This window comes from Mizuhopecten yessoensis, unplaced genomic scaffold (genome assembly GCF_002113885.1).
Source record: "Mizuhopecten yessoensis strain PY_sf001 unplaced genomic scaffold, ASM211388v2 scaffold715851, whole genome shotgun sequence".
Lineage (NCBI taxonomy): Eukaryota > Metazoa > Mollusca > Bivalvia > Pectinida > Pectinidae > Mizuhopecten > Mizuhopecten yessoensis.
This window is the reverse complement of record NW_018479823.1, coordinates 8,388-33,450: the sequence shown is the minus strand read 5'-3', so window position 1 is coordinate 33,450 and position 25,063 is coordinate 8,388. Positions and strand designations below refer to the sequence as shown.

At 40.5% G+C, this 25,063-nt stretch overlaps 4 protein-coding genes across 4 annotated transcripts in view; 3 read left to right on the top strand and 1 right to left on the bottom strand.

Annotated features, from left to right (window-relative positions):
- The window catches only part of LOC110441307, a 32,327-nt gene extending 15,528 nt beyond the window's left edge, over nt 1-16,799 (top strand). The window contains exon 2 of the mRNA XM_021484419.1: nt 15,141-16,799. Within this exon, the coding sequence (XP_021340094.1) occupies nt 15,996-16,697 (702 nt within the window). The 5' untranslated portion in view covers nt 15,141-15,995 and the 3' untranslated portion in view covers nt 16,698-16,799. The remainder of the gene's footprint in view (nt 1-15,140) is intronic.
- Nucleotides 5,893-6,573, top strand: LOC110441308. Its single transcript, XM_021484420.1, has 2 exons — nt 5,893-6,118; nt 6,280-6,573. Exons 1-2 carry the CDS (start codon nt 5,911-5,913, stop codon nt 6,510-6,512), a joined length of 441 nt encoding a protein of 146 aa, XP_021340095.1. The 5' UTR covers nt 5,893-5,910; the 3' UTR covers nt 6,513-6,573.
- LOC110441310 lies at nt 8,391-15,579 on the top strand. The gene is made up of 3 exons (XM_021484422.1): nt 8,391-9,286; nt 15,141-15,253; nt 15,464-15,579. The coding sequence occupies exons 1-3, from the start codon at nt 8,391-8,393 to the stop codon at nt 15,577-15,579; spliced, it is 1,125 nt and encodes a 374-aa protein (XP_021340097.1).
- On the bottom strand, nt 14,036-24,771 carry LOC110441306 (uncharacterized protein K02A2.6-like). The gene is made up of 2 exons (XM_021484418.1): nt 22,487-24,771; nt 14,036-14,460 (listed from the first exon to the last, which is right to left on the bottom strand). The coding sequence occupies exon 1, from the start codon at nt 24,634-24,636 to the stop codon at nt 23,113-23,115; it is 1,524 nt and encodes a 507-aa protein (XP_021340093.1). The 5' UTR covers nt 24,637-24,771; the 3' UTR covers nt 14,036-14,460; nt 22,487-23,112.
- Between the last annotated feature and the right edge of the window lie 292 nt (nt 24,772-25,063).

Here is a 25,063-nt window from a genome sequence, read left to right as displayed (position 1 = left end):
GGGTCGATCAGAAATCCAATATGGCCACCACGGCTGCCATTTTGGAAAACTATTTCAAACTTAAAGTAAAGATCTACTTGGCCGATTGAACTGAAACTTTGTAGGAATGATCGAATCATGGTCCTGACAAAGTGTTGTTATTTTTCGGGTCAATCAGAAATACAATTTGGCTGCCATGGCCGCTATTTTGCTACTAAGTTCTAATAGGCCGATCTCACTTAAAATTGGTCTAGGAATGATCAGCTCATGGTCCTGACAAAGTTAAGTTAACATTATACTATTTTTTACTCAAATTGGTACATATTTCAACAACAAAAATAAATACTATAGACTCAGGTGACCGTTAAGGCCCATGGGCCTCTTGTTATACTCAGCACCATAGTGATGGTCAATTGTCTAACGGCTTGACCAATAAATGCAGAATTTCACATCATGTAATCCTGGTCACAAAGGGTCGGTTTGGTACCCTTGTTTTGGTGATAAGCCCGGGATAGTAATAACTGACCATGTCACTATGTTCTTTTTTAACTGTGTTATGTAAGAACAAGTTGAACGAGACTGTTTACATACAAATACATATATCAAAGTACAAAGTCCGCAAGTTCTGGACATCATGACCTTAGCGTTAGGTTGACTTAACAATTCCTAGTCGGCTTCATTGTGTACTTTCCTTAATCCTTGATAATCGTATTCCTAATGAGTGACTTTTTAATCTTTCAATTAAGCCGAGACCTGGATTATAAACTGTATGAATCCTACGACCATTGATATTGGATTTTGTTTGATAATTCCATATACTGTATCAATAGCATGTTCGCTAAACTTGCTTTACACAATAACACAATATCTTGATATATAAATTCTTCATAAAATTGTTACTATACAATAATCACAATAAAAATCAATCGTAATAGATGCCCCCCCCCCCCTGGTTGTAAGACCTTGACCCCAAGGTCAACTCGATCTGATGCACAAGGGAGTCGTGTACAATAAAAATATGACTGCATACACCTTTTAAGTCCTTCACAATCCTAGGACCTTTTAGCATCGTAATACAATCAACCAGGGTTAAAAATTATTTGTACAAAGCTATATATTTGTGCGTGACAAAAACAACTCGCTTCATATCAGCTAGTGATAAACTACACTCATTGTAAATACACGTCTTTGTTCTTAACAAAACAGAAAGAAAAAAGATTGAGTATATAATGAATATTTCACTTATTCGAAGGTTAGTGGTCAGTGGAGTTTCTCCATCCAACTGTAACTCGACATGTCTGTTTAATACCTTAATACTAACATCAAATGATTCTTTTACTGCATTGCCATTAGAGGGGGATATAGGGATATATTTGGTTTGTAGGGGCTGCAGGGTTATGGTTGGTTGGGGTGGTTGAGCGATGTGCTTGGGCGTATCCAAAGGTGTCGTAATCGGGTGCAGTACTCCTTGATGAGAGATCATAGGGAATACTGTGAAACTTTGAGTAAGGATACTTCTAATTCGTCGGGCGGTCCACGGGGAGGTACGAACCACAGATGGAACGTTGACCGTCTGATTAGTGAGTATATTTTTCATTTTGGAATTCTGGCCATGTTAGTTCGAGGGTTGGGAGGAAGGTTCCGTGTACAGATACATTTGTAACACCATGAGGGAAGTCAACAACCCAGTAGATTGGACAGATAGGTACATTCAGTACTGTCACAGTTACACAATCTGAATGTGAGGCAACATTGACAATGACCTGAGTGGGAGTGGTACGTCTGTGCAGGACGGTAGCGAGGATTATGATGGCTATGATAACTGCAAGAGCGGAGAGGACAAATATCGCGTGGTCCCACATAAGGAACTATGAGATGATGTCAGCAATATTTGGAACGGGTGTTGTAGACGGAAGAACGTAGTTAAAATTGGGCAACGGAGCAGAAGCGACTTTCCTAAACATAAGGACAGTAGACAACTGCTTAAATATGAACATGAACCAAATGGTTGCGAGAAAACTGATGGACGAAAGAACTACGCCGGAAATTGCTAAAATATCCATGAGTGAAAAATCGTCGGATTCTATTTTGACATCACCTGCTACAATAGAGTCTGCTAGAGAATTGAATACGGTGGAATCGTCTTTCGCGGCCTTGGCCATTTTAGCCAAGTTCAGATCTGTTTTTCGATCGTCCGCGACTAACACATTCTTTTTGTGTTGGTACACTTTGAGAGACGGTAAAGTAATCTGTATTGGTTTGGGATAAAGCGTCGTTGCCGTTATGTTGCCTAAAGCTGACGCGTTGAAGAATTGTTGGAGCAACGCCAAGTTTACAGGGTGACGTTTTGTAATCTGGATGGAGTCTGAGCATTGGGTCAGTAATCCTGAGAAATATATTGTTTCGGTACTAATATCACAATTGCAAGAAATTGATATTGTGCAATAATCACAACCTTGGAATTGCCTGGTTCCATTGGCACATAGCAGTGTGATATTAGGAGTTTTGTATACCAGTACTGAGGATGGTAGAATATCTAAAATTTGTGGACGTATTGCGTTGGGGGACATATCTAAACTTACACTTCTGAAATACATTCTCTGTCTTGTCATAGAAGATAGATGGAATACAATCCGTATTTTCGAGAGGGGTTAATGCTGACAAATTTTCAATGAATCCCCTTTACATCGGGTAATGGTTGATTCCGACAATGTGGTGTAATGGGATTCCTCGTGTGATAACAAGAAGTAGTCTGGTAGTTCTAACAGTTGGGTGGCGTGATTGGTTGTGTCATTAACTGGTACAGGGAACGATAGCATTCAATATGTTTGGAACGGGTATTTGTGAGCCGTAACCGGAAATCTAACCGAAATGTAACGTTTAGCTCCTTTCCGAAAGTATAAAAAGTCAGCATGTTGATAGTAGAATGTGGGGTTTTCTGTCACCAATGAATAGCCCGAGTATTTTGTGTTTAATACGGTTTGTAAGCTGTTTATGGTGTCTGTAAGAAGATTAACTGGAATTAGTACAGGTGCAAGTTTGCCGTGTACTAGATTTGTTATACCTATTTTGAGGTTTTGTAACTGGTCATTGAGATGTATCTTGTGGTTTAGAATGTGGAGAACTGATGAAGAATGTGCGTGGATGCTTTAAAGATAGTAACTTCGTTCATATTTATTTGACTTCTTAATTGGGTAAACTCATGTTCGGTTAGCCTATTTGTGTTGCGACGTTTTTCAGCTTGTCATTCACTGTTTTATTGAAGGATGAGAAATGATTTCCATGTTGTTTCAGTGTCCGGGCGACAGGATTTGTTTGTCTAGTCAATGCGTTTATATGATTTGCGAGAGTACGAACGTCTCCTGTGGCCGCGGTACCAAATATGGACTTACCGATGTCGCCAACGAAAGGGAGTAGTGCTCGTGTTTTTGTTCTGTTTGCTAACATGGATGAGTCTGGAATCAATTGGTTTATATCTTGCATCGTTGTGTTCAAGCTATTTCCTGGAATGCTACCGAAGCTTGGTTGACAAACATATTTTGTATCATACACGTAGCTTCGTTAAAGTTAGGGACGCTAGCATGTTAGGGAAGGTCAATCTCAAACGTATGTAGCCAGGAATCAGCCGTGAAGTGTAAGTCTGGTCCACTGATGAAAATGATGCCGTAGTTCAGGCGGAATTTTAGCGGCCTGGGGGCATCCGCAAAACAGAACCAACACAAGGCCAGGTGAGCTAAAAATAAATAAATCGCCATGGCCCTAAATGACCACAGCCGTCGATGGGTCGTTAAACATAAACAAACAAACAAACAAACAAGTATTGAAATGGTCCATTATAGCATCATCTGATGAGCTGGAGTTAAAGTTCGGAAATGTCAGAAAGGGAGGATGCATCTTCATCATCTGTTTAAGAGATTGAACTAGATTAACCTGATTTTTCCATTTCCCTCTGATCTACTTCTTGTTCCTGAATAAGATATTAGTTCATCAGTTGGACTAAAGTCACTTTCTGACCCAGGAATAGCATCATCATGGGTCACTCTCCCGCTGTCAGAATTGGTGTTCCATGCAATGCATCAAACTGCTGTCCAGATTGTTTATGACGTGTGGATGACATCTCGGAACAGTCTTGTCACTCTAGAAGTATTACCACTGAAATTCTTGTCGCTATATTTATCTGGTGAAACCTAGTGGTACTTGGCTGTTCGTTTGGAAAACCCATGGTGTACATAACTTCTATTCCACTATTTCTTTGGTGTGCGATATTCCATGAGGTCAGAATCGCTATCGGATAGACTGCACTCCATTAGACTTTCTTCTAATGGCGGTTCGTTTGAAATGTTTGTAACGGTTTGATCATCCTAAAATACGGATCGTCAATACGATTTACAACAAAACAAACAATCCGAAATATTATTTTTCCTCACACTTTGATTATTTTCGATCGAGGCATTTGATTTAAAGATAATTTCGTCCATTTCTTATGATCGAAAGTCTTGATTTTCATTCGTTTATATATGTATATATAATGTCCGTATTATCACATAATAAAATTATGAGAGACTATTTATATTTTTAGGTCATCTGAGACAAAGTCTCAAGTGACCTATTGCGATCGCCTTTTGTCCGTCGTCGTCCGTCGTGCGTCCGTAAACAATTTACATTTTCGTCTCCAAAACCCCTGAACCAATTTCAATGAAATTTTGCAGGGACCTTCCATTGCCCAAGGTCAAATAAAATTGTGAATTATATGGTCCCCAGCCCCCAGGGGCCTGAGAGGCGGGGCCAAAAAGGGTAAAATTGACTGAAATTTCAAGATCAAGATATGGTAGAATCAAATACTCTTCATAGATGTAAGGGTCTTAAGGTGCTTTACTAAAATTGTGAATTTCTTGACCCTGGGGTTTCACGTTTCCCCCTGGGGAGTTTTTGTTTGTTTGTTTGATTTTGTTTAACGTCCTATTAACAGCTAAGGTCATTTAAGGACGGCCACCCCTGTGTGCAAGATGCATGTGTGTAGTGGATGTGTTTGTATTTGGGAGGCTGCGATATGTTCGTGTTTGTCTCCTTGTGATAGCGCAGAACTGATGCCGACTTTAGGGGGTTTGGAGGAAAATGTAAATTGTTTACGGACGCACGACAGACGACTTCGGACAAAAGGCGATCGCAATAGGTCACTTGAGACTTTGTCTCGGGTGACCAAAAAATTCATGCCATATGGAACTGGAAGGCTTGAAAAGGTGTTTACACTCGTTGCGGGACGCCAATGTAGAGGTCACAGACTTGACAACTGATCGCCACGTCATAGTCAAGAGCCACATGAAGAAACATGAGCCTGATATTAACCACTGGTTTGATGTGTGGCATGTTGCTAAAGGTACATTAGTTACATGATTTATTTCAAGAACATAAATGTTACACTCATCTGCATGTGAAAATGTGTTCATGCATTTATCATGGCAAAAAATAATGATATACTTATACAATGTAAGTCAGTGTGATCTAGTTATCTGATAAAGTTATGCTTCCACTGTAAAATTGGTGTATAAGTATTCCAAAATCAACTATTGGTGGCATTTGTCTCCCCTTCCAATTTCCGTTGTCCTTATATAATATATCATTTATATTCATTTAATATTGATTTGCTTTCTTCACAAATATATACATATATATATATATAATTATGGTTAGTGATTGTTCTGTATGTGCATTGATATATTGTGGACTCATTTCAGGCATCTACAAGAAACTCGTTTCTTTGGCAAAAATGAAAGGGAGCGAGCAGATTGGAGACTGGGCCCATTCCATTTCTAACCATTTGTACTGGGNATATATATATATATAATAATGGTTAGTGATTGTTCTGTATGTGCATTGATATATTGTGGACTCATTTCAGGCATCTACAAGAAACTCGTTTCTTTGGCAAAAATGAAAGGGAGCGAGCAGATTGGAGACTGGGCCCATTCCATTTCTAACCATTTGTACTGGGCCGCTTCGACAAGTGATGGGGATGGTGAGTTGGTGGTGCAAAAACCAATCTCAAACCATGTCTGTGATAAACATGAAGGCCATGGAGACCGTTTCCCAGCATGTCAGCATGCAGCGCTGGACAAGTCAAGAAACTGGATTCTGCCAGGTAAGGATTGTTTTTAATTGTTTCAGAATTAACCAGAATTCATGTAGGAAGTAAACTGAATTACATCATGGTCTAGTTTTTTTTATCAGTTTTAATTGTTTTTTGATTAAAAATAGTATTGATATAAGTTTCCTAATTATTATCTTTATGTTCTTTTACAGGCTCTAAAGTACACAAGGAGCTAAAGATGATTGTATCCAACAAGTACATCACCAAAGACATCAAACTTCTGTCTCCAAGAGAACAAACATCACAGCTAGAATCCTTCCACAGCCTTGTGTGCCAGTTTGTTCCCAAATCGTTGCACTACTTTTATGATGCCATGAAAGCAAGATATATACAGCAGCTACTGATTCTGCACAACATTTACAAGATTTTGTGTAGACATGCATAATCTTTTGACTGGCTCATGATATATCTGAAATGTCTTACGTTTTACATAGACACTCCACAAACAGTCATTAACTACACTTAACCTTTAATGGGAGGGATTAAAGCTGGGAGACTGGGGTGTTAAACATTTTCATGTTCATTGTGCGATGCATATTTGAGAAAGAAAATACAATTCCAAATGAATTTCCTTATACAGACTCTTGCTTGCTACTTTGCATAACAATGAGAATGCAAACCGTGGACAGGCTCACACAAGTGGAGGTGCCTTAAAGTGGAAAGTGTCTTACTTCAAAACAAAGAAAGGAGGCCACTGTGTGAAAGCAGTGAAAGAAGAGTGTACTTTTGGCGAGTACTACCAAAAATATGTGTGTTTCCTGTAACGTTTTTTGAAATAAAATGTAGAATGGTAGGGTAAAGTGGCAAAACAAATTATTCAATATTTATATAGCTTGTATAGGAGAGTGACATTGACTAAAACAGTGCTTATTTGAAAACTACCTTAACCCCCCCCCCCCCCCCCCCTCCGATTCAAGGTAAAAACTAATCCCGAGATGGAATTGGGAAAATGGAGCCCGAGTCACTGTCTGAGAAATATTCTAACCTAACCTCCCTGGTAGTTTGAATATTCTAACCTCCCTGGTAGTTGTTGAGCAAAATACCAATACCTGCTGTAGAAAGATGGGCGACGTCTGGACGGTATAAAGCAGCCTGTGATGCTTGGATTGTGGGGTGGCGTATAATCTTGCCACCTGACTGTAGTAAATGTTTCTTGATAGCATAATTTATGCGTTTTCTCTTTCTTTCAATACTAACATAAGAGCGAGCCCCATGCCAATATCCCCGAGGTAGTATTTCAGACCAAATTATTGTAGTAAGGGGAGATAACTCAGCAAACCTCAAAAATGAACACTTAATTGTTTCTATCAATTCCTTGCCGTTGATGTTAACCACATCATTAGACCTGAGTTGAACAGCGATCATATCTGGGGGAGGGTATTTTTCCAGTTCCTTTTGTACGAGGGGATCAAATTCACCCCAGGTCATGCCTCGACGTGTCTTCCAATGAATGGAGTAACCTTTTTATCCAGATTAAGGTTGCTACCACCTGGTCTCTTAGCTGCCTCCTTCATTCCCTAGGTCTCCAAGAAAGCTGGGTCCACGTCCCGAGGCTGGGTACATTGGTGCTCAGTGCGTATGTGATCATTTCGGGGCTGTGATTGTCGCGCGCTGGGCGTCAACATAGCAGAAGGCTTTCACAGTAGCTCCAATTTGAGCCAACCTGTTTGCCGTGGGTTGCGTCTCGTATTCCTGGGGGAAGAAGATCCTGGTNGGTGTGATTGTCGCGCGCTGGGCGTCAACGTAGCAGAAGGCTTTCACAGTAGCTCCAATTTGAGCCAACCTGTTTGCCGTGGGTTGCGTCTCGTATTCCTGGGGGAAGAAGATCCTGGTGGTTGAGCAGGGGTCGGAATCACTGATGAACTCTGGATTGGAGGGAGACATGATCCGACTTTCTGCAACATGCTACTTTGGCTTCGGACTCTGGGAAGTCGAGAGGTGGTATGGGCCCTCTATCACCAATCGGCTGGTCACGCCGAGCCCTTGGTTTACATACTTCCAAGAAGGCGGTGGCTTAGGGTCAATCGCGAGAGTATGCTCTTCCGGGTAATATATATACTCGTTATGTATACTTTTACGAGTATACTACTTTGTGTATCCCTGACACTTTGGCGCTGGATATCCGCGCTGATATTAGTGTCCCCTTGTTGGGCTCCGGGGCGGGCGGGGACACAGACAGTGAACTAATTAATAAACATACATGGGTAATGAAAAAAACACAGAAAAACACCCTACAACTACCACATTCCCACAATTCATCATCATGTCGTCAACCACGAGTGGAAAAACTGCAGCAACATTGTCTCCTCTTCTGTTGAGGAAGGGTATAAAAGGAATAGCTGGGGACGTAAAGTCCGTCAAACCTTTGGGATCTGGCGATCTCCTAATCGAAGTTTTTCGCAAACAACAGGCGATTAACCTACTGGGTACCACCAGTTTTGGAGGTATCAGTGTTATAGTGAAAGCACATCCATCACTAAACAGCAGCAAGGGGGTAATCAGATGCCCCGCCCTGCGTAATGACGCTGATGCCGCCATACTGGAGTACTTCCAGGAGGAGGAGATCCCAGTCTCTGAGGTGCGACGGATTTTGTCCAAGAAGAACAACAAGTTGGTTCCAACAGACACATTTGTACTGACCTTTGCTACCCCATCACTACCTTCGGCCGTAGTGATTGGTTACCAAAGGTGCAGTGTCTCCGTCTACATCCCTAATCCATTAAGATGCCGTAACTGCCAGAAGTACGGACATCATGAAAAAAGATGTAGGTGGAAGACCGTTTGCCAGTACTGTGGTCGTGAAGGTCATGAGGACCAAAGCGACTGTGATATTGCCAACCTGCGTTGTGTTAATTGTGAGGGAAAGCATGCTGCTTCGTCTCGAGACTGTCCTGCCTGGAATCGCGAGAGAGAGATATTGCGGGTCAAATTTACCCGAAATGTCTCCTTCCCCGAGGCTAGGAGGATAGTGGAGAGCACGGACGTGGCTGCTCCCTCATATGCACAAGTGACGAAAGTCCGGTCGCCGGTTGACAGTGTCGCAGTCAAGGATGCTTCAGTTCAAGTATCTGCAGACATACCTGCCTGGGGCTCACAAGTCCCAGACATGTCTGGCCAAGATAACTTGAAAATCCTCACGGGAGACCCATCTCGTTTCACGTCTATACGAAAACCAACCAAAAACAACAAACAGTCAAAAGCAGCATCACCATCAAAACCAGCATCTTCATCAAAACCAGCATCTTCATCAAAACCTGCACCACAATCAAAACCAGCACCACAATCAAAACCAGCACCACCATCAAAAACACCTTCCACTTCAGGAGAAAACCCTTCAAAGGTTGGCCCATCTAGGGCACATGTGCGTTCGCAGCGATCTCGCTCACTCACATCTGTTCCTCGATCCCAACTGAGACCAGAGGCAACATCACCTACCAACAGACCTAGGAAAAAAATTAGAATAGCGAGGGGCAAATCTGAAGGACCGGATCTGAATGTCACCTTTGGCAAAGGATCAGAGGACCCGACAAACCGGTTCAATGTCCTACTAGATTTCGATGATGAGATGGAGACGAATGCCTCAGCGCTTCGTGCTTCGACTCCATCGAAATCCAGCCAAAATAGCAAAAGATAAATAATACAATTATCCAATGGAACATCCGCGGATTAAAGGCAAATATAGAAGAATTTCAGAATCTATCAAAAGAATTTAGACCCGCCATTTTTTGTCTACAAGAAATCATGCTCAAAAACCCAATCACGCTTAGAAATTTCTCACTCTACACTAACATTCCAACTGTAGTTAGCAGAGCAGCAGGTGGCGCAGCGGTAGCTGTCCATAAAAATATTCCTCACAGAATGATCAAGTTAAACACAAATTTACAGGCTGTTGCTGTCTGTGCAACATTACACAGACAAATAACCGTCTGTTCAATTTATCTCCCTCCGAGTATTGTTTTCACTTGTGAGCAACTCAATAATCTCGTCTCCCAGCTCCCAACACCATTCATAATCCTCGGTGATTTTAATGGTCATAATAGCCTGTGGGGCTCTCCCAACACAGACGAGAGAGGAAGACGTATTGAGGAATTTATAGATAAAAACAACTTGTGCCTTTTTAACAACAATACCCCTACTTATTTACACCCTGCTACAGGCTCTCGTACCCACATTGATCTATCATTATGCCATCCATCCATTTTACTTGACTATGACTGGAGGGTAAATGATGATCTTTGTGGGAGTGACCACTTCCCAATTTTTCTTCAGAATATTGGGACTCCTCTTGATGATCCTCTACCTCGATGGAATATGCACAAAGCAGATTGGGCCCAATTCCAACACATGTGCATTGAAAAACTAACCATAGACAATTTTACTAACCTCGACGACCCTATCAAAACTTTTACTGAAACACTCACTTCAATTGCCCAAAAGACAATTCCAAAATCCGCTCCAAAACCTACGAAGTTCCTTTTATCTGAAGAATCTTTTGAAACACGCAGTAATCGGGCAGCTGCTCTAAGACGCTACTTCAATTGCCCAACTGCTTCAAACTACAGTGAATTTAAAATTTGGCGGGCAAAGGCTCGGCGATCAATTAAAATTGACAAAAGAAACAGCTGGAGAGAATATGTATCCAAGATATCATCAAACACGTCCTCCAAAAAAGTATGGGATATGATTCGGAAAATAAGTGGGAAAAAGAAAAAGGCAACATCCTCCCACCTCATTAATAAAAACAAAATTTTCTCGTCTATAACTGAAATTGCTGATGCATTTGCAAAAAACATAGCTAAAAACTCATCCCCTTTAAACCACTCCCAAAAATTCCAGTCTTTGAAAAAAAAGAGAGAAAAGAAACGGCTCAATTTCAAATCATCAAACAAAGAAAGTTATAATGAACAATTTACCCTACCAGAACTTGTTGATTCGCTTAGAAAATCACAGGACACTGCTTCAGGTCCTGATGATATTCCATATCAATTTCTAAAGCACTTACCGGACTCTTCACTAACATGCCTTCTTTACATATTCAACCAAGTTTACGCTTCCGGAAAGATTCCCGATTCGTGGAAGAACTCCACAATTATACCTATCCCAAAACCGGGAAAAGATGCTACTGACCCAAACAACTATCGTCCTATCTCTCTGACTAGTTGTGTATGTAAAACTTTGGAACGAATGATAAACACTAGACTGGTTTGGTTTCTTGAGGCCAACGATATAATATCCCCTCTTCAAAGTGGCTTTAGAAATAGAAGAGGGACAAATGACCATCTCATCAGATTAGAGACGTTCATTCGAGAGGCTTTCGCCAAGAAAGAACACCTTGTCGCTGTGTTCTTCGATCTTGAGAAGGCCTATGATACTACATGGCAGTATGGCATCATGAAAGATCTTCACGACCTTGGCGTACGTGGAAACCTTCCCAATTTTATATCTAATTACCTATCAGATAGACACTTCAAAGTCCGTGTTGGTTCAACTTTTTCTGAAACGTCTAAACAGGAAATGGGAGTCCCACAGGGTGGAATCCTATCAGTCACACTGTTTGGTCTTAAAATCAATGATATAGTCAAATGTCTTGGTCAATCAACAGAAGGGTCGTTATTTGTGGATGACTTCTTGATCTGTTACAGATCTAAGAACATGCACACGATAGAACGACAACTTCAACAGAGTTTAAACAAACTACAAAATTGGGCAGACGAAAACGGCTTCAAATTCTCTAAATCCAAAACTGTGTGCATGCATTTCTGTCAAAAACGAAAAGCACACAATGACCCAAATCTAACACTCGATGGCACTAGAATTCCTGTTGTTGAACAGACTAAATTTCTCGGCCTCATTTTTGATTCGAAACTCTCTTTCATACCACATATAAAGTATCTGAAGGATAAGTGTTCCAAGGCGTTAAACATTATACAAGTCCTTTCTCATACTGATTGGGGAGCGGATCGGGAAATGCTTTTGCGCCTATACAGATCACTTATTCGAACAAAACTGGATTATGGTTCTATGGTATACGGGTCGGCGCGCAGTTCGTACCTTCAGATGCTAGACCCAATCCATAACCAAGGGCTACGTCTAGCCCTTGGAGCTTTTCAAACAACACCTGTAAAAAGCCTGTACGTGGAAGCAAATGAACCATCCCTTTATGACAGAAGAAAAAAACTTTCATTACAATTTGCAGCTCAATTAAAATCAAACCCTAAAAATCCTGCTTTCAACCGAGTATTCAACCCCAAATACCAACACATATTTACGCAAAACCAATAAAATTGACGGACAAAATGGATCTATTTTATAGACTCTGATGTCTTTTAACCAACCTTATCATTTTTGACGTTATATATATATCGCATATTCCATATCATCTATTCGTTATCTCTTTTATTATTTTAACCCCCTTTTATTATCTACACATACAATGCGAATACTTTTAAACTGAACCATCTTATCTGATTTTATCTTCGCTATTCACATGTTGTTAAAAAAGTAAAATAAATAAATAAATCACCATGGCCCTAAATGACCACAGCCGTCGATGGGCCGTTAAACATAAACAAACAATGCTGTGATAAGTGTCATCTCGAGACACGTAGCCGCGAAGAGTACCAGCTCCTGTTGCAGTCCTCGGACCTTCCCCAACAACAAGGCCTGGAGGGGCTGGGATTGATAATGAATGAAAGTCATTGACATCCGTGTTCGAATTAGGAACAGTTGAGGTAGGTATCGACGATGTACTTGCCGTTGATGTAGAGGGTTTAGTATAATAGTTTGTCACAGGCCGAGTCGAAGCGGTCCCCAAAATTTTCACGTGTTTTTGTGATTTCATATGACATGTAAGGGCGTATCTTGTCCAGGTCGCTTATTTTGTTACAAACTGAGCACAAATCAAAAGTCCTGTCACCCTTGAACTCTCTCAACCAGTAAAATCTGGGATCGGCAAGCCATTTGCGGTTAAATACGCACTTCCCCATCTCGGCAGTTGTTCCGTTTGTGTCCACCTGTTAACAGTACTCTTAATGCGCATGACCGTATGTCACTTTGGCGCTTTGATAAAAAAGTAACAACGGAAACTTCATCGGGTATATATTTTCCGGAATTATTAAAATTACAATCTGCAATTTGACGATTAGTCTAATGATAAAAATAATGATTGTTTGCAACGAATGTTTACAAAATACTGAATTAACATGACAGAAACTAACTTCACTGATTTTCAAGGGTTTTTCAAGGACTCCCATTGATTTTCAAGGGTTTTTCAAGACAGACATCAAATTCAAGGGTTTTTCAAGACCTGTGCGAACCATGGCTCCATATGTCACTGCTGCGTTGAGAAGTTACATACAAGAGGCCCAATGGGCCTGCATCGCTCACCTGGTATAAAACTCACACTTGTAACCTTAAAAGTGATCTAAAATAAAGCTACAGGCAAAATATCAGTATTTATGATTAAAATTCGTTCAAAAGACCCTGTTAAGTTTTTTTTAAAAACATTTCACCCCTGTGATTGAAAGTCGAACAAAGTCATTATGTTGAACACATTGTATAGCCTTTCATCTCAGGATGCAACTTGCAAAGTATAAAACTCCTGGGACCCATGGTTATTCATAAGAGGTTGTTTGTTTAAATGTATGACCTTGAATCATATTCAAACTTGGTAGCCCTTGATCCTAGTATGCTACTGACTAAATATCATTACCCAGAGCATTTTGGTAATTCAGAAGAAGTTATTTAAAGGTTTTTTTAAGACAATTGACCCCTGTGACCTTGAAAATAGATCAAGTTCATTTATTTGAACAAACTTGGTAGCCCTTTATCCCAGTTTGCTTCTGGCCAAATATCATCACCCTAGGCCTTTCGGTTATTAAGAAGAAGTCATTTAAAGTAAAATATTGACGACGGACGGACGATGGACGGACGACGGACGCCGCACCACGGCTAATAATAACTTACTACAACATACACACTCTATATAGAGTCGATGAGATCAGGAGCTGTTGTCATAGTGCTGTGGATATGAAATCAACTATATAGTACTGCATAGACGAAGCTGTATATGGTAGTCTTCACTTCCATACAGACTCCTAGAAACGGCTCGTTATAAACAATTTCCATCCCCAATTGTATAAATTGGCTGATGAGTCTGAAGAGTAAGTGGATGACACATCTGCAAAATGGAACACGAAACTTTGTCCATACGCCCGGAAAAGCTTTTCACAAAAGTTGGTTATGGTATGCTAAAAGTGTCCATTGTCAAACTTACTTCATCAGCAGTCTTCTTTATAGTCGTCATTTCTTTAGTATCCACTGCTTTTTGTAACCTAAAATTTTAAAAACATACCTCTATAACACACATATTAGAGACAAACGTCCACGTTCACCTGCCCGAAGACAAATGTCCACAAGATCATCATTTTTGACCTGATACAAGAAAGGCACTTGGTTGCAAACCGTATTGCAGGCTGAAGGAAACTTGCTTTCCTCATTGCAGTTTCATCATCCGAACCAATGGTCATCAGCGAAACTTCCTGCTCATTAAACTTTCCACTCATCAGCCAATTTATACAATAAATGCTTGAATGTTACTTTAAAGTGCTAAAATTAATATGACAATTGCAATGATTTCTCCTCATGAATGATTGTTTAAAGTTTCAGAAAAGAGAGACTTTTCAAAAGTTTTTTTTTTAATAATAAGTCCATCAGTAATTCAACATCTGTTGTAATTTCTGGTCTTTGTGCAATCAGTGACCTCATACTAAATGTGACAATAAACCTTCACCTTTTATTACTTGAAAGTTTGAAAAATATGTACTTCCATTGTGTTTTTCTGACTAAAGTGAAAAAGATTTATTTGCATGATGTGTTTTTTCACTTAAGAGAAAAAGATTTATTTGCATTATGTGGTTTTTCACTTATTTTCAGTTGTTGTATAGATATGTTGTATTGATATGAAAGGATGCACTGGCAACATCAGTCTTAATTCTCACTTTTCCTTTTTCAGAGACCAGGGGAAGAAAACCAAAAGAATGGAAATTTTTCTTTTGAGTAAGTCAAATGACGACTTCATTCCGACACAAGTTGAGATAACCGCCTACAACGCTGTGTGTGGCTATGGTAAGATTGAATACGGAAATAACTAAAATTATAACAAGGCTTCAGAGAAGTCAGTGTCCTCTAGTACTTAACAAAGCAATGATACAAATCTCCTGTGCTAAAATATCGTTATGTCCTTTGTTGAGTCCATCAATATCAACTTCATCCTTTTATAAGTATTTTTGGGGTCTATGTATAGGCATATTTGGATTATATGTACAATATGTCCAGGACGGTCGACGCATGGCAACTCCAAGACCAACAGCAGGCCGTACAGACGAACAAAACCGGAGGTGCTGACAGAAGTTGGAAAACTGTCAGAAACCATGGGTCCTCGCAATGTGTAGGAAATGATGCACCACACTAACGACGATACCGTCATGCTTCCTATGTCCATGCAACAGGTTCGGTACAAAAGGAAACGGGTCCTCGAAGAAGAAACAACAGACTGGATGCCTTCCATGTATAGGAAACTTAACACGTTGCAGCTCTTACCGCCATTGCGCAAGACCACCCTTTTGTGAAGAATGTAGTGTTTTCGGATTCTAAAGTACCATCTGTTGTGTGTTTTACCACCGACCAAATCCAGGATGTTTTTGTCACCTTAAGTGTTTTTAAACACAAAGGTGTTAAGAAAAGACTTACAGATGACCACCCTCTTTGTCTTCGACCAGTTTTTCTCCATGGGAACTCTGACTTTGAGACATACAACATCTTCTTTGCTATTCTGAGTGGAAAGTTTAATGAGCAGGAAGTTTCGCTGATGACCATTGGTTCGGATGATGAAACTGCAATTAGGAAAGCAAGTGTCCTTCAGCCTGCAATACGGTTTGCACTGAAGAACAATGTCAAGTATTACCTTGGGAAGCAGGTATCTACAACAGCCACTGAAAGGAAAACTATTGTAGAGATATTCTTTGGTGTCAACGATATAACGGCATCAGAGGACATGGATGTGCTACGATACCGGGTGGACAATGCTTTAGCTGAGTGGACCAAAATGCCCAGATTCGTGGAGTATTTCAAGCGGAGACTACTTCCAATCATCCAGGATAATGTGTGTGTATCTGAGCAGACACGGCAGATAACAAAAGCGTGGACAAACAACAACTGCGAGTCCATCAACCATGTCCTGAAGGTAAAGACAGACTGGAAGCAGTTAAAACATGTTAATGCAAAGTACCAATATGTGAAACGGGCCCTATACAACGAAGGATCCTTCTACTTGTCTGAATGCTTTGTTCATCATCAAGTCACTCCCGATGTTTGGTTCAACAAAACTGAAGAAGAAAGAAGTTCAGCCTTCAAGAGGTTCATGGCAGACAAGGGCAGAAAACCAACAAATCTGTTGACATCAAGAGATGGATCGTTGACAGTCCCATTAAAGGCATCCAAAAGTAAGAAAATCAACCAAATTCGTCGGGCTGAAAGAACTACAACACCAAAGCGACAGCGGAAGGCATAGTGTTCTCGATATATTATAAGGATGGACACGTTACTCCAAAATGCCTTGTTTCGTTTCAACCCCATTATTACCAATGGTAGGCATATTTGCAATAAGCCATAATAGGTGAAAGCTGAGATGTACACCATTTTCTTGATACTTTTTCCAAACAATAAGTTGATTTAAGATGAGCTCCAGGCTGATGCGAGTGCCGTTGAAAGACGGTCGGAATCATCAAGTTTGAGTTAACAAACACACCAGGATCCACAAAAAGCCTTACCCAAACATAGGCTGGTCCATCTATATATCCAATTGTGTCCCTGACCTTTCTTTTGTACTCTACTACACTCTCGACATCATCTGCTCTGGAAATACCCATATCACCGCTTTCGCTGGACTGACCCAGTCGATAAGGACATTCTTAATAACATACTAAACACCCTACTATTTACAAGCAGAATGTTGATTCAAGCAGTTGAGCTCCAGGCTAATGCGAGTTTGGACCCTCTAGTTTGAGTCAACAAACACAAGCGATTTCTCCGATAGCCAGTCGACTCTCCTTCGCCTATCTTAGTATGCTCTACTTCAACTATATCCTCATCCAATCTTTTTATAGCAATTTAAACCAATTATATCTAGATATCTTGTTGACTCTTTCTCGCCTATTTTATTATGCTATAAAGGCTATATACACTACCTCACATGTTATATATATGCTAGAGTTAAGGCTATATATACTACCTCACATTTTTAATTGACAACAAAGCAAATACATTAAAACTTGAGAACAACGTGAAGAGTGGATTTTCAGACGACTGTGGGGTGTTGGATACCACAAGTGGGGCTTCTCCAAAGACCAAATACATTAAAACCGATCCAGGGTCGCTGAAAAAAATCTGTGAGAAGGGGGTGTATTGTACCGAGAGGGTGCGGCAATATTTAGCAATAGAACCAAGCCCCCAAGAAGACTCAATAGTAGTAATACACAGGTACTATACCACTCTTAAGGCCGATAAGAATTATAAGAAAAGAGTGACATGGTTAGGCTAAGGCGTACAACACAACAAAGTTGACTGTGCTGTGGTAGAATACTTTGGGAAGTTTCCAGGGTTATTGTCACATGGCAACTCACAACAGGCGGACGGCTTTGTCAGGACTGACGACAATGTAATGGCAGAGATAGGAGAATTCGGCAAGACAATGAAACCAATGGACATTTACAGAAAACTGAACCTAAAATATGACAATATGACGATACGACGGGACCAACTAATCCACGCGGGTTAGGGACAAGAAAAGGAATGACAAAGTGAAAGAGAGGAAGACTAACGGACAGTTTACAAACCGACGAAACAAACTGACCATTTCATACAATTACAGGACATGGTACGTGAAGGACATCCCCTGGTAAGACAGGTACTACATGACCATGTTAAGACCCCAGCCATCATACTCTATACAGACGAACAAATGACAGACATTAAGCATGTATGCTGTTCGGGTCAAACTATCTGGGGTTTTGACTAGATGTTTAACTTGTGTGACATGCACGTGACTGCCTCTTGTTTTAAACATTTATCTTTGGAAAAACCAAATACTGGTGAGCAGGACAAAGAAAAAGACAAAGGACAGAACGGACATTGACAGTATCTAAAAAGAAAAAGACGTGGTGAAAAGACAATGACTTTGATAGTGTGTGTTTTTATTTGAACATTTTATTAAATATGTGATTATTTTATACGCACTCATACAAGATTATTTATTTATTTAAAATATCCTTCGTCATTTCGTCGGGTGCACCTGTATCTTTATTTTTAGTCATTGTGATTATTCAATTTGTATCGATAAGTATATTTAAATTAATTCACAGCTTCTCACCTCGTCAGGTGCACTTTTTTAAAGTGAAGATATGTACATTAATTTAAAAAATAATGAAATTTGTGAAATAAATAAAAATAAAATAAGGCCCAAGAAAGCAGGGTCCGCGATCCCAAGCCCTGGTGCACGCTATGTGTAGCTGATGGTTTCAGAATATAGCTATACATTTTTTTTACGAAAATGTCCATTTTATATTTCTAATGTAATGTTTATATTTCTAATGCAGTCTTTATATTTCTAATTTCATATTTGTTCGTACAATTTGATTTTTAACAAACATCTTATATATGTATTGTTTTGTTTGCTTGTTTATATATATTAAAACGTTAATTTAATTTAATTTTGTTGTCTTCTTTTCAACAGTGACATGCCTTCAAAGTATTCCATTTAACAGTATAATATATAATGATCTGTTCTACAGCTTCATATGTGCCATAATTTCACATTATCTAGACAAAAATAAAATTAAAAAAAAAAAACAGGGAAAAGAAGACTAACCCATTTCGAAAAATTCGGTACACAAATAGAACAATTATGTTGAAAATGTTGATATAATCATCCATTCATAAATCTAAGAACCACTTACACAAAATTTAACAGTGTGTCTATACCGTCACAAGTATTTTTTTATGCTGAGATAAGTATGGATTGCTCATTTAAATGGACAACTTATCAATATTTTAAGCGTTAAATAAATTGAAAATAAAATCAAAATGAGCCAAGAAATCCAACAGAGAAAAAATAAAAGGGGGAAAATTAACGTAACGTATCAAGACATGTGATGTCTCGTCACTGCATTATGATATAATTGCCTTTCTAATGTATGAACATCTAGTCATGTGCTTGTATTTATATATTATAGATGCATGCCATTATTGTATGTATTTGGCATATATAATATACAGAATATATAGGCATACAGGACAATTTAAAGAAACCCAGCTCAAATTTACCAAAAAAAAAAAAAAATTCGTTTCGGTTCCGATCGGGGTCCGTTTTGTTCACACACAATCTAAACTGTATTGAATTCCCTTTAAATAGCTTATGGTTTCCATTTCGACTCCGTTTCTGTTTAGTTTCGGTCCGTTTCGGCGATTCGTCGTACCCCTTAAAATACAGCATAAAATACTTAAGCTAAACGCATTGATAAAGACGCCGTAAAGTCACTGGACCCCAAAATGTAAGGCACATTCAGCAACTGGTACATGAATTGAGATGGAGTATACAAGACGCATGTGTGGTCTTAATTTAATAGTTTATCAGAAATAGAGCTAAACGCAATAACGTTGACGCCGCCGGAAGAGTAACACTGTGATTGAAAGTCGATCAAAGTCATTATGTTGAACAAATTTTTAAGCCTTTCATCTCAGGATGCAACTTGATAAGTATCAACATCCTCGGACCCATGGTTATTCAGAAGAGGTTGGTTAAAGGTTTTAAACACATTTGACCCCTGCGACCTTGAATATGAGTCAGTCATTCACTTTAACAAACATAGTAGTCCTTGACCCCAGCATGCTACTGACTTAATATAAACATCCTGAGCCTTTTGGTAATTTAGAACAAGTTGTTTAAATATTTTGAACATATTTAATTCTTGTGACCTTCAAGGTCATACATTTAAACAAACTTGGTAGCCCTTGATCCTAGTATGCTACTGACTAAATATCTTCACCCTGGGTATTTTGGTTATTCAGAAGAAGTTGTTTAAAAGTTTTTAACATATTTGGCCCCTGTGGCTTTGAATATGGATGCAGGTCATTCATTTAAACAAACTTTGTAGCCCTTCATCTCAGCATGCTACAGGCCAAATATCATCACCCTGGACAGTTTGGTTATTGAGAAGTAGTTTAAAGATTTTTTAAGACAATTAACCCCTGTGACCTAGAAAATAATTGAAGGTCATTCATTTGAACAAACTTGGTAGCGCTTCATCCAAGCATGCTACTGGCCAAATATCATCTCCCTGGGCAGTTTGGTTATCGAGAAGAAGATGTTTTTAACATATTTGACCCCTGTGACCTTGAACATGGGTGAAGGTAATTAATTTTAACAAACTTTGTAGCCATTCATCCCAGTTTGCTTCTGGCCAGAAATCGACACCCTAAGCCTTTCTGTTATTAAGAAGAAGTCGGTTAAAGTAAACAAGAGGCCCATAGGCCTGTATCGCTCACCCGGATATCTAAGCAATCATGGCAAAATATTCTCCAAATGAGATCCAAGGGAATATGCCAGACCCCAAGGGTCATATATAGCATATATATCTGTATTCGATTCTTCATGCCCAGCAATTTTATGTATGGTTATGGGGTGGGGATCTCAACTGTTTCAAGCTGTGACTCAGAAACTAGGTCCCTACTTTTGTGGCCAGACCCCAGGATCAATTCTAATATCATAACTGCACTTGTCTCTTTTTGCCCAGCATTTGTATATATAGTTTTGGGTGGGGATCTCAACCGTTTCAAAGTTATGACCCAGGGGTTAAGTCTGCAAGGGTGGGGCAAACCCTGGGGTTAATTCTAATAACATGACTGCATTCGTCTCTTTATGCCCAACAATTGTATATATAGTTTAACCAGGGGTTAAGTCTCCAAGGGTGGGGCAGTCCCCAAGGCCATCTTGGAAGCATATGTGCATTCATCTCTTTATAGGGTGGGGATCTCAACTGTTTCCAAGCTGTGACTAAGAAACAATGTCCCTAGGGGTTCGGTCAGACCCCAGAGTCTATTCTAACATCGTGACTGCATTCGTCTCTTTATGCCCAGCTTTTGTATATATAGGTTTGGGGTGGGGATCTCAACAGTTTTAAAGTTATGGCCCAAGGACTACGTTTCCAAGGGTGGGGCCAGACCCTAGGAAACATCCTGGAAGCAAATGTGCATTCTTCTCTTTATATGGTGGGCACCTCAACCATTTCCAAGCAATACACGTTTTTTGGCCCCACCCCTTAGCCCGGGGGGTCAGCCCCACCACCATTTGTACTATTTTGAATCCCTGCCTCCCATGAATGCTTCCGACCAAATATGATCGATATCCATGGCATAGTTCTACAGAAGAAGTCGTTTATAGCAATATAGCCAAATTGCCCCCCTTTTGGCCCCGCCCTCAGCCCCCTGGGGGGTCAGCCCCACCGTTTGTACAATTTTGAATCCCCACCACCTAGGGATGCTTCCAGTCTAATATGATTGATATCCATCACTTAGTTCCAGAGAAGTTGCTTAAAGCAATATAACCAAATAACCCTTTTTGGCCCCGCCCCTCAGCCCCCTGGGTGGTCAGCCCAACCATTTGTACAATTTTGAACCCCTGCCTCCCATGAATGCTTTTGAATAAATATGATTGATATCCAGTGCATAGCTCCACAGAAGAAGTCGTTTGTAGAAATATAGCCAAATTACCCCTTTTTGGCCGCGCCCATCATCCCCCTGGGGGGTCAGCCCAAACATTTGTACAATTTTGAATCCCCACCACCTAGGGATGCCTCCAGTCAAATTTAGTTAAATTCCAATCGGTGGTTAAGAAGAAGTCGTTTAAAGAAATTGTTGACGGACGGACGACGGACGCCACAGTATGGCATAACCTCACCTTGGTCCTTCGGACCCGGTGAGCTAAAAATTGACGCCGGACGCCGCGCCACGGCATAAGCTCAATTGGCACTAAAAAAAACAAGAACATCCCATCATACAAAACAGAGGGGTAGTTAAAAACATCTCGATGAATATTAATTTGAACAATTTCCGAAATCCCTTTATAGTCTAAGCCACGCGAGGGTCAAAGGGAGGCTAACAAGTACTTCACCTATTAAAATCCACAGAATATAATATACGGTGACATAATCTTCAGCAAACATTAAAATAATGATATGAAAAGTTGTCCATTCTACAACGTGTCGCAACGTTTCTATGATCGAGTGAGCGATTTGTATTTCTTACCTGTGCAACGATAAGACGAAATTGTATATTTTGCATGTCACTCGACCCGAGACGTTTCGCCTATCGATAGGGAGCATACACATTGCATCATATAGGTTACAGGTAGGGTGTAGATTTTGCCCCCTCCCCTGTTATGTCAGTATCGGGACAAATACGAGGGGGGACACCAGCTGAGTCATCTGTATGACCCGTTACTGACATAACAAGAAATGGGGCTACATCTTCGCCCTACCTGAAACTGAGTTTATGCATTGTGTATACGCTCCCTATCGCAAGGCGAAACGTCTCGGGTCGAGTGAGATGCAAAATATACAATTTCGTCACATCGTTGTACAGGTAAAAATACCAATCGCTCTCTCAGTCACAGCTTCACAAACAACTTACATGAGTAAAAATTAGAAATTTTGATATCACATAATTCCAAAACATATTAAATGATAAAATTAAAGCAGAGGCTTCCCTTGTCAGCACTCGTTTCCTTTCCTTTATATTTTTATGAATTAAGCTTGTAACGTTTAGACGTCGGCTTTAAGGGGAAATCATGGATATACAAGTCTCTAACAACACACTGAAACTTCGGGGCTATAGAGCGGCCATCACTGTATTCCTAATGTAGTGGAATGTGTTCATTTTTGAGTCACATAGTCCTTCAAGTACGCAGGCGTTGTCTTCACACGTTGCGGTCTAACAACTGGCACAACAGACGATTGCTTTGTCTGTTTTGGACTGGAGCCTTCCTTTTCCCACACGGATGGTGAAGAGTCCTTGGATTTGGTTACCACGTCGGAAACTGCAGTTATGACTGGATGAGCGTCCGACTCAAATATTTCCTGGTGAATGTTTGGCTCAGCGACTGCCAAACAGTGTCTCTGTCTGATATGATCTACGTGCCGTCTAGCCCTGACACCATTTTGACCTTCGACCGTGTATGAAACAGGACTGGTCTTGGATACTATTTCTCCAGATTTCCATTTTGGTCCTGAATAAAAGTTTTTAACGAAAACTTGGTCTCCTTCCGCAAATACACGTTCTTTAGCGCGACTGTCATGATAGTTTTTCTGAGTTTGTTGTCGCTTGACGACTCGTTCACGAACGTCGGGTTTAACCAAATCTAGCTTGGTTCGCAACTTGCGATTGAACAAGAGTTCTGCAGGTGAGAGCCCGGTCGTTGTTTGCGGAGTTGACCTGTACGAGAGTAGGAAACGACTTAACTTAGCTGCGGTATCACCACCGGAAGTGCCCATCTTTTTCATTCCCTCTTTGAAAATGCGTACTGAACGTTCCGCAAGTCCATTTGTAGCTGGATGGTGTGGTGATATTTTCACGTGTTGAATTCCATTTTCTCTCAAGAATGTCTCAAATTCTTCACTTATAAAACATGGACCATTGTCTGAAACAAGTTTATCTGGTAGACCGTGTTCCGCAAAGATTTGACGCAGTTTCGCGATTGTCACCGTAGATGTTGACGAATTTGTTGGTACGACTTCCAACCACTTGCTATACGAGTCCACGACTACAAGAAACATTTGCCCGAGGAAAGGGCCCGCATAATCCACATGGATTCGCGACCATGGCCGGTCTGGCCAGTCCCAAGAGTGAAGCGGTGCCACCGGTGGTACAGGTCTCTGTAGCTGACACTCCGTACATGCCTGCACTTTATATTGGATGTCGGAATCTATTCCCGGCCACCACACGTGACTACGCGCTAGTGCTTTCATCCGTACAATTCCTGGATGTCCTTCATGCAGGAATTCTAACAATTTGGCGCGTCCTGGTTTCGGTACAACCACGCGGTTTCCATGAAGTAACACATCTTCATGACAGGAGAGTTCAGCCTTCCTATTGAAGTATGGTTTAGTCTCTTCGCTTCCACATTTGTTCCATCCATCCTGCACATGTGCTAGTACTTGTATAAGAACTGGGTCTTTCGCGGTCCATTCCTGAATTTGCTTAAATGTCACTGGAGTTGTGTCCAAGTGTTCAAGGAGTAATAGGGTCTCTCTTGGTAAAGGAATGTTAACCACGGTTTCACTCAACGGTAAGCGACTCAGACCATCAGCGTTACTGTTCTTAGTTCCTGGTCGATACCGCAAATCGTACTCATACGTAGCTAGTAGCAGAGCCCACCTCTGAATGCGTGCCGATGCCATGCTCGGAATGGCTCTGTCTGCTTTGAATAAACCAAGCAACGGTTTATGGTCCGTGTAGACAACAAACTTTTGTCCAAAAAGATATTGGTGAAATTTGCGTACACCAAATATCAACGCTGCACCTTCTTTGTCAAGCTGCGAGTATTTTTTCTCTGCAGGAGCAAGTGTTCGCGATACATATGCGATCGGTCGCTCGCGACCATCTAGCATCACATGTGACAGCACTGCCCCAAGACCGTACGGTGAGGCATCGCATGACAACACAAGTTCTTTATCCGGGTCATAATGTACGAGAAGCGTGTCTGACTGAAGCATGTCCTTCGCTTCGCGGAAAGCTTCATCTTCGGCTTTGTCCCATTTCCACTTGACATCCTTGCCCAGCAACGCATATAATGGTGCTAAGGTTGTGCTTAACCTAGGTAAGTAA

What these genes read in the sequence shown, in the direction of transcription:
- LOC110441308 (XM_021484420.1), top strand. Translation starts at nt 5,911, where the DNA reads ATGAAAGGGAGCGAGCAGATTGGAGACTGGGCCCATTCCATTTCTAAC. An exon ending in AAGAAACTGGATTCTGCCAG is followed by an intron (nt 6,119 to 6,279) that starts GTAAGGATTGTT and finishes GTTCTTTTACAG; the next exon opens with GCTCTAAAGTACACAAGGAG.
- LOC110441310 (XM_021484422.1), top strand. Translation starts at nt 8,391, where the DNA reads ATGTCGTCAACCACGAGTGGAAAAACTGCAGCAACATTGTCTCCTCTT. An exon ending in GGAGACCCATCTCGTTTCAC is followed by an intron (nt 9,287 to 15,140) that starts GTCTATACGAAA and finishes TTCCTTTTTCAG; the next exon opens with AGACCAGGGGAAGAAAACCA. An exon ending in CAACGCTGTGTGTGGCTATG is followed by an intron (nt 15,254 to 15,463) that starts GTAAGATTGAAT and finishes CAATATGTCCAG; the next exon opens with GACGGTCGACGCATGGCAAC.
- LOC110441306 (XM_021484418.1), bottom strand. Translation starts at nt 24,636, where the DNA reads ATGGCATCGGCACGCATTCAGAGGTGGGCTCTGCTACTAGCTACGTAT.